Source organism: Tachysurus fulvidraco, chromosome 4 (assembly GCF_022655615.1).
Source record: "Tachysurus fulvidraco isolate hzauxx_2018 chromosome 4, HZAU_PFXX_2.0, whole genome shotgun sequence".
NCBI classification, from domain to species: domain Eukaryota; kingdom Metazoa; phylum Chordata; class Actinopteri; order Siluriformes; family Bagridae; genus Tachysurus; species Tachysurus fulvidraco.
The window spans coordinates 7,016,755-7,026,227 of NC_062521.1; the positions used below are offsets into that span (position 1 = coordinate 7,016,755).

At 38.1% G+C, this 9,473-nt stretch overlaps 1 protein-coding gene across 7 annotated transcripts in view; it reads right to left on the reverse strand.

The window, feature by feature from the left end:
• Window positions 1-4,813: 4,813 nt before the first annotated feature.
• fgfr2 (fibroblast growth factor receptor 2) overlaps window positions 4,814-9,473 on the reverse strand; it is a 37,017-nt gene continuing 32,357 nt past the window's right edge. For 6 of the 7 annotated variants that reach the window (XM_027165777.2, XM_027165776.2, XM_027165775.2 and 3 more), the window contains 2 exons: window positions 8,001-8,106; window positions 4,814-6,490 (listed from right to left, as the gene is read on the reverse strand). In XM_027165777.2, coding sequence (XP_027021578.1) covers window positions 6,326-6,490; window positions 8,001-8,106 — 271 coding nt within the window. In that variant the 3' untranslated portion in view covers window positions 4,814-6,325. Of the gene's footprint in view, window positions 6,491-6,645; window positions 6,712-8,000; window positions 8,107-9,473 lie in introns of all 7 variants that reach the window. The other variant, XM_027165778.2, reaches the window with a different exon arrangement.

The window sequence follows — 9,473 nt, forward strand, 5'->3', positions numbered from 1 at the left end:
ATTGCCAATTACCACCACTGAGATTTAGTTCATTCATTTAACTGGTACATTGGTGTATAAATATAGTATGAGGTCTCAAACATCACCAATGCCAAATCCAAGGAGTCACCATGGGCAAAACCAAAGATCAACAATACCATGGGCAAAAGCACAGAGCCACCATACCAGTGCCGAAACATAAGAGACACCGTAACGGGGCAAAACCAAAGAGCAACAATTTCATGGACAAGATCAAAGATTCACCATACAGAGGCAAAAACAAAGACCACCATTCTATGGGCAATACCACAGAACCTCCATAGCATGGGCAAAAGCAAAGATCCAAAATGGGCAAAACCAAGGACCCAAAAAAATCAGATGTTAGATGTTTTATACACAAAAAGCCAGACATTACACATAAACTATAACAACACCACTGTGACAACAGGAGACACAGAGCAGACCCCCAATATTGCAATTTCAGATTTGTCATTACAGTCTGTCAGGATGAGCTGCACAAAAGACTAAACCACACTAAGCTGTTAACGGAAATCAGATGCTAGCTGTACACATGTACTGCACGTTTGACTGTGGATCATTAATGATTTTGGGATGTTTTGATTCTAGTGGTTGATGGTATCATTAATTTCTCTAAGTACCAGGATTTTCTAGCTTAAGTCAAGATAATGACCTAAAACATCCACCCAAATCAACACAAAACTGTTTACTGGAACAAAAACTCAGTATTTTGCAATCAGTGACAATTTCAATTAAAACTGAAGAGGGAGTCAACGTGCTCGGAAGAATGTCCTGAGATCCATCAGCTCTGTTATTCTCTACAGGGAAAACATCTCCATCTCCATCTCCAATGTCTCCAACATTAATTGTGTGGGTTGAAATAAAACTATATTGCATTCCAATAGTGTTATTTTCAACAATTTACAAGAATTTGTTATTTCATTTATAAAATATCAGAATATTATAATAAAAAAAAAAAAAAAACAGATCAACCATAACAATAAAACCCAGCAGAATAATAATTAAGGTATGGAATCCACAAGACCTCTGAAGGTGTATTATGGTATCTGGCATTAAGATGTTAGCAGGACCGGACTTGTTTGTCCAGCATATCGCACAGATGCTTGATTGGGTTGAGATCTGGGGAATATGGAGGAACTCTTTTTCCTGCTCTTCAAACAATTCCTGAACAATGTTTCCCAGCAGAACCTGTCCCAGGGCATCACACTGCCTTCAGAGGCTTCATTCTTCCCATAGTACATCCTGGTGCCATCTCTTCCCCAAGCAAGCAACAACACAAACACCTGACTAGCCACATGATCTTTCCTACCTCCGATGATCTACGGCTGATCGTTATACAGTCTTGATTATTTTTTGTTGTTTTGGTTTCATTTTTGTGAGAGAAAAAAACAAAAAAGTAAGAAAAACAAAAAGAAATACACCACTGATCTGAATAATTGCTGTTACAAATACAGTTAGACTGTCTTGTCTGAACACAAGCTTCTCATTGTCACAGGTAGACTGGTGTAGAGTTGCGGGAGAATCTTTTATTTTAATTATATTGTAGCTTAAGACAAGTACAGACATCCCTGTGCACTCCAATGGGCAATTTTCCTCTAGCTACAGGCTGCAAGCTAATTACCTACACAATAGACACTTACACAACAGACATTATGTGACTTTAGTCTAACGGAAGGGAAAACAAGAGTAAAGGAACAAAGGGGAGCAGTGGGTGGACAAAAAAGACAAAAAGCTAATCCATTGCTTAGTGAATGATGTGTGTGTATGAGTGTGTGAGTGAGTGTGTGTGTGTGTGTTTGAAAAGGGGAGGTTAATGTTAATAGGTTAAAGTCAAATGTGCGTGAGGACCTGATATTTTTTTACCATATTTTCAGGCAGCTGTAAAATACATCGTAGTTTGTGAAATGGTCATATAGGTTTAGTTGACCAAATACCCATAGTTAGCTTACAAAACATCTTTAAAAAAAAATATTCAAATTTCCTTGTTGGAATATTTTAGAAGTCCCTAGTTAAAATTTATGCTTAGCAAATAGTAATGGCTTAACAGCCCCAGACGGTCTATGTGAAATGCCCCTTGGACCTTTATTGACTGAAAATACTGCATTCTGTTCTGAGTTATAAGGAAGCTGTTCGCCAAGAGAGGTATGTCCCTAAGGAGCTGCTCTTCTCTACAGTTTTCAATTAAAGTTCATTTAAAAGCCAATGCGTCTTTACTACTGGTTTTATTGGCAGAGGATGTCATGACAGTAACTGCGAGTCTGTTAAATCTCTTATTTTCATATTACAGTGTGTCCCAAAAGTCTCCATACATTAAGTAGTGTGTATTCCAGCAGTAATCCAGTGGATGTCCACTTCTCTGTTGGCCCATTAAACTTTGTGTCTTTTTTTAACTTGTTAATAAGTTCGGTAATGGTGTCAAAGGTCTGTTAATGTCTTTGGTAACCTTGCGACAGCTTCAAGATCCACCCTTGAGAATGATTTTAATATGTTCTTCTTTTGTCTATGGCATAAAGACTATCTAAAAAGAAATTGAAATATAATGTAAGTAAGTACATTTCTGAGTGTTTGAATTTTTTACTAAAAAATAAAACACAGGTTTCGCTGTGACACCTGTGTAGACCTCAAATGTTTCATTTCCCTTTAAAATATTTGAATGAATCTCAGCAATTTATAAAACTGTAAAGTTGCCTTGTGACAAAAATCCATTGTTAAAGAACTACACAAATAAAAGTGAATAAAATTAAAGAGAGCTTAATGCTACAACACAGCAAATCTTATTTTTCAACACACTTCTGCACATGGATGGATGAATGGCTTCAGAATGATTCAAGTGGAAGAGCACACATTTGGTGTATGAGTCTGGATGTTATATTTGTCCATATTACTGATTAACTATTAACTTTAAAATGTTTAACACGGTCTCCAGGCCTTAATCTCAGATCGTGATCCGTCGATCACGATCTGACTGTTGACATTCCAGACAGAGTGAGAAAGAAAGGTGCTATGCTACTACTATCCATATTAGGTCATGGTTGGGACCATAGCAAAGTTAAAAAAAATGCATGAGGAGTTCAAGTAGTGTAAGTTTACCAGTAGATATACTCACTGGCAGCCTTAATAAGCCCATTAGGTTACCTTGATCTCAGGGAGTTTTTCCTTGCTACCATTGCCTGTCCTTTGCTCAAAAGGGATAAATATGAATTTAAATTTTTAAACTTTTTAAATTTTTATTCTGAATTTTAATATTTTTGTTTAGCTGCTTTGATACAATTAGAATATGGGTGGCGCTCTACGAATAAAATTATTAATCAAATTGAACCTTTTATAATATGCAGTTTTGCTTCTTTGCTTATTCGGTCATGCAGAGATTTTTCAAATCTAAACCTTTAATAATTCCACTCAAACATGCAACACCAACTGTACATGTAACACCAATTGTAGTTGTTGCTTCATAAAATCACATTCCTTGACACCTGGCAGAGAAAACGATCTCACTCACTCAGAATGCTGGAATGTCCTTAATGCTAGTCTCAGTGTCGGAAGTGTCTTTACTCATAAAAGGCTTATATTATTAATAGTATGTGTGTACCTACTCCTACTCTTTCTTCTTCCCAGGCAGGAGAAGGGACATTGTCAGGTTAGGGCATGAGGAGACATGTGTGTAAGACTAAGGGGCTTTTTATTCCTGAGATTAGGCTGCAAAATGGCAGCTGAATGAAGAATAATGAGGTGGATATGCAGTCACGCAAGAACGGTGATGTCTCTTGGGAGTAATTCATGATGAAATATGTACTACTGTTACAACTGCTACTACTACTAAGAAAAAGAAGAAGTTGAAGTAGAAACCATCAAGGACAGGAATGTAATCTATCAATTTCCTGTAGCCCTTATTCCCTGCAAGTTTTGCAGGGACCCTGGAGGGACTCACTAGGGGACTCTGGGGACAAGGCAGGGGAAACCCAGGACAGGGTGCTAACCTAATTGCACACACACTTACACACTCATTCACACACTACCAACAATTTAGGGATGCCCATCAGCTACAGAACATGTCCTTTGGGGACTGGGGGACTAGATCCCAGAGGGAACCCCAGGAAACTGGTTTACCCTGAGGAACCCCCAAGAAACTAGAGTACCCAGAGGAAGCCCCAGGAAACTGTAGTACCCAGCGGAAACCCTAGGAAACTTGTGTACCCAGAGGAAACCCCAGGATATTGGTGTACCCAGAGGAAACCCCAGGAAACTGGAGTACCCAGAGGAAACCAGAGGAGGTATTCCAGAGGAAAATGGTTTATACACAGGAAACCCCAGGATATTGGTGTACCCAGAGGAAACCCCAGGAAACTAGAGTACCCGGAGCAAACCAGAAGTAAATGGTTTATACACAGGAAACCCCAGGACAAACATTCTTGTAAGGCTCTACAGAGAGCTCTCACAGGGAAGACCAAAGATCGTTGAAGGTTTCTAGTTTTCTAACCGTGAACCATGTACAATATAGAATACTTCAACCTTCTAAAAGAAAAAAAAAGTTGTTTTACGTTTTGTCTGTACACACAACACAGAAAATTGTGCAAACATGAATATGAAGTAAAAAAATATACTTATAAGGAAATGCGTCAAGCTTACAGAATTCATTGAAGAAAACGAAACAACTGAAAAATTTCAGTTTTTTTAATATATATATAGATCTTTAATTTTGCAAATCTATCAGGAACACTTGTTGAGAACAATATCATCTCATCTGTCAGGTAGATAATGAAAATGAACACTAGAACAAATTGTAATACTTTTGCCCGTGTGTGTGTGTGTGTGTGTGTGTGTGTGTGTGTGTGTGTGTGTGTGTGTGTGTGTGTGTGTGTGTGTGTGTGTGTGTGTGTGTGTGTTAAATCAATTAACAATCCTTTATCCCTCAAACAAACATTCTGAATTTTCTCAAATTCAAAAGCAAAACATTGGCACGGAGTAAAATTAGCTGGTTAAAAACAAGATCCTCTACAAAAAAGGGATTAGCTGGCTATAAAAATTGTACGTTATTTTATATTTAACTTAATATTCACATTTCTTTTTGTATATTGTATATAAAAACATTGGAAGCATGTATGTGCTGAGTACCCACTACAAAAAAAATCTTCTTTGTACCGTTGTGTTGACAAAATACCTCTTTTAAGTTAAAAAACAATATTCATTATGAATAATTCTTACTATTGTCATTAATTCATTCATTATTGTGTTGATTTTTTGTACATTTGATTCTTTTTTTTTTGAAAAACAATAAGTCAATAAATTAACATGCTGTCTCTTTCCCTGAAAGCCAACGCTGTTTCAGCAAGTGAAGGTAAGACAGATTTGTGTGTGTATGTGTGTGTGTGTGTGTATGTGTGTGTGTACAAATATCTGGGAATGTTGTAGAAAAAAAATACAATATTAAAAAAAAAAAAAGATTGGCAGGAAATTTGTCCACTTGCGCAAAGTGAACAAAAAGTAATTATTCAGGAGTCCATACAAAAAATAATTCACTGTAAATATAATATTTATATAGAAATTTATATATTTTACATATTTTTAATATATTTACAAATATACCCAAAATTATATACCATGTATTTTTTTATCCTTTAAGAATAACTGCATGGGCTTTCATTTGATAACTGTGTTATCAATACAAACAACGGAATGTGAAATAATAAAATAAAATAAAAAAAAAGTTAAAAAAAAGACCAGAAGCAGTGTAGCTATTTTTTAATGTCCTTTTATGTGCTAGCTGGAGTTTTCCTTTTTAACAAGTTTCCTGTTTTCCCCCCCTTTAAGTTCTTTTCTTGCTCATTTCATTTGGTGTGGTCCGTTTTTTTTTCCCATCTCGATAATGAAGAGTCCTTGGAATGCCAAGCTGCACCGTGGAATCACTGGCCAGAACGCTGAAGAACGTTGAGAACACAAAAAGCTGAACAAAATAATATAATTAAAAAAAAAAAAAAAAAGAGAGAGAGAGAAAGAGGACCCTCTTTAAGGGAATAACTTGTACTTCAGTCAAAGAAAGAAAAAAAAATGGGTCCACGATTTCTTTTTAAGAGCTTGGTCTGTGTGTGTGTGTGAGTGTGTGTGTGTATGTGTGTACATTTTGTGTAACATCACACACTCAATTAGTTCATGTTAAAGGACAGCAGCGTTGCCGAGGTATCCCTGCACCCCGTGCTCCTTAAGTCCAGCTGGAGCAGTAAGGGAAGGAGACGAGGCAAAAAAGTAGAGGAAGACAAAAGTTTTGAGGAGTCGTGCGTCTCCCGCTGGTGTGTCGGATCTTCCGGAAGCCTCATGTTTTAATGCCACCGTTGATGTGCTGGTATTTGGGAAGGCACGGCTCGTCCGCTAAGGGCTCATGAGAGAACACAGAGTCGTCTCCTGACGAGCAGGAGCTCCGAGTGTCGGGGAAACACGGCGAGTACTGCTCTGTCGGAGCGCACAGGTCAATGTATTCCTACAGAGACACAGAGATATTTAGGTCAATCGAACAGGCTCACTTGGCATCATTTATTCTACTAATTAAGAATCAAATTTAATGAGATGAAGAAGCAATGAAATCATGTTTGTTCTGTAAACGTAATGTAATATATTTTTTTTCTGAAATCTGACCGTGTATTCCTTTTCCTAGTGCACATCCTGCAAGACAACACGCCCCTATACACATCCTATTAGAGTCTATTAGAAATGTATAAGAAATAAAAAATGTTTTAAATGACAGTTATAGAAATCACACCAAACTATGGTTCCAACCAGGCAAAAACAGGAACATCCCAAAAACTCTAAAATACATGTAATATTAAATGAAAAACAATTGAATGATAATTAACAGATGATTTAATTTAATAATGTATGTTTCATTTGTTTTGTTTTTTTTAAACTGATGTCTAATAAAAAGGCACCTACCAAAAAAAAAAAGTGCTTAGAGAACACTTTAAGGAGAAAACGCCGGAATTTTGCTTCCCTTCAGATAAATGAGAAATAGAAATATAACTTCGTATCAAGTATCCAGCTCCAAACATGTGTTTACAACTTCACTACACACCATAGCAGTTCAAAGAAACTCCATCTTATACATATAATACATTTTTTTTTGGGGGGGGGGGGGGATGCTTGTTGGTGTGTTTTTTTTTTCCCCCTCTAGTTAACTCAATCCATCCCCCCCTTTTTTTGTGGCTTCTACAGAATATTTGAAAGCAAAGGAAGAGGTTTTTGGTATCTGAAGGCTAGCGCTCGGTTTGGACTCCCCCGTTTCAACACAAGGCGGCTCACATTACTAAAGACCTTCACATCTGTGAGTAGTTTGAGAGGTTTTGGGGTGGGTGAGAAAGAGAGAGAGAGAGAGAGAGAGAGAGAGAGAGAGAGAGAGAGAGAGAGAGAGAGAGAGAGAGAGAGAGAGAGAGAGAGAGCAAGACAAGAAAGGAGGAAGTGGGAGAAAGAGCAGGCAAAAGCCACTTATTACATTTGAAAAGTTCAAAACCAGAGAGAGGCTGGGGTTCTTGGCACGCGTTTCAAATCCAAAACTAAACCTACAAGTCCTGACAGATTTCCATCCTGTGCCACGCCGCACTCGGCCTTGCGGATATGTCGGATGACAGCTTGGGATGGAAAGAATCGGGAGGTTGGCGCTTGGCTCGGAGAGACACAGCCAGAAATGAAGCAATGTTAGCGAAGGGGTTGAGGCCTGGAGCAAATCAGGGCTCATGTAACTCTTGACCTTGACCGCTGCTGTAAAACCCATCTCTTGAGTTTTTCCTATTTCTCTCTCTCTCTCTCTCTCTCTCTCTCTCTCTCTCTCTTTTATTTTCCTCCCTGATTCTTGCTCAATCTTGCAGGATGAAGCCAGGAACTGATAAATTCCAGGACTCCAGGAAGATGTGTGAGCGGTTACGACGGACATGTATGAAATATGCGTTGTGTATTTCCTCGTGTGTGTGTATGTGTGTAAACATATCCATCAGCCTCACCTCTTGGCTTGCCAGCGTGAGAATGCGGTCCAAATCCTCTACCAGCTGCTTGAACGTGGGCCTCTGTGAAGAGATCGCGTGCCAACAGTCTTTCATCATCATATACCTGTGAAAGAGAGAGAGAGAGAGAGAGAGAGAGAGAGAGAGAGAGAGAGAGAGAGAGAGAGAGAGAGAGAGAGAGAGAAATGAAAGTTAGCAGCTGACATCATGCACCATCTCAGTACAACTAGACTCAAAAGCATGCTGTTGTAATCCAATGCAGCCAAGAAACTGTTATATTATTATATTTATATTATATATTTTTTTCTTTTATTGGTAATAAAACCTTTGTTTTTTTTTTAATTCGAGGACACAATGTGCATTTCTGAAAGTTTTATTTTCTTCAAAAGCATTCGGAATCAAACTGCATCACTGTATCATGTGTCAGTCATTATGAGCTGACAATTAACACCGCATGTTTGAAAGACAGGAATTAAATCGAGAGACGGAAAAGAAATTTAATCGGCCTGAGAAATGTGTTTTGTGTCGTGTATTCGAAGGAGAGCGCGTGACTAGAAAGAGCCGCATCTTAACATCAAACAGAGCACAAATAAACAAAAGCCAACGGCGATATGATGAGCATGAGCTGGTCATGTCGAGATATTGTTCACAAACCAGTAAATATGCGGCTTGCTAGCAGTGTAACACAATGACGCTATCTCGATCTGGATCCGTTCAATGCTCCAACACCAAAGTGGGTGTGGCCTAAATCAGAAAGTTTTTTTTAAATCACTTCCTCCAGGATTTTATTTTGTCATTTTTTTTTTTCAAAATTCTTAATTTTGCCTCTAAATTTTTTTATTTTTTTCAAAGATATTTTTAGCAAATTACATGAACTGGTCAAATTGCAAACACCGGGTTCTTCTTGTAAACTTTTACCAGTAAAGACACATATGTCAGTGCTTTCTATGTTAGCTGTATCCGTGTTGGATGGAAAAGCTCTTTTCCGTCCAAGCTGAATGCGTGTTGTGATGTCACACGGCGGGTCTCGGCTTAAAATCTGCAGACAATCTGCAATCGTTTTAAAAATTTGCAAGCTGCTCTGAATATCATGGACTTTGTTTGATTTTGTGTTATTTTCTGCGATCGCAAAATTGCATAGACCTGGAAGGACTGATTAATCAACCCACTGAATAAAAACAGTGGAAAACTACAGAATTTAAACCCATGTGTTCTGGCTCTACCAGCCCGCTCATCAACTTGCACTGCATCTCGCGAGTACATAATAGTTCTTGACTAGAGGAGTGGGTGGCTGTGTGATTATAAACCCTGCTTGTGTGGTCATTTTTCTTGTTGTTGCCTGAGATTTTTTTAAAACAGATTTATTTTGATTACTTAGATTTCCTAAAATATGAACAATGTCAGTGCAGTGGTGCAGTGGTGCCAAATTTTTGAGGCAGTGGTGGCTCCTGTGGTTAAGGCTCAGGGTTGTTG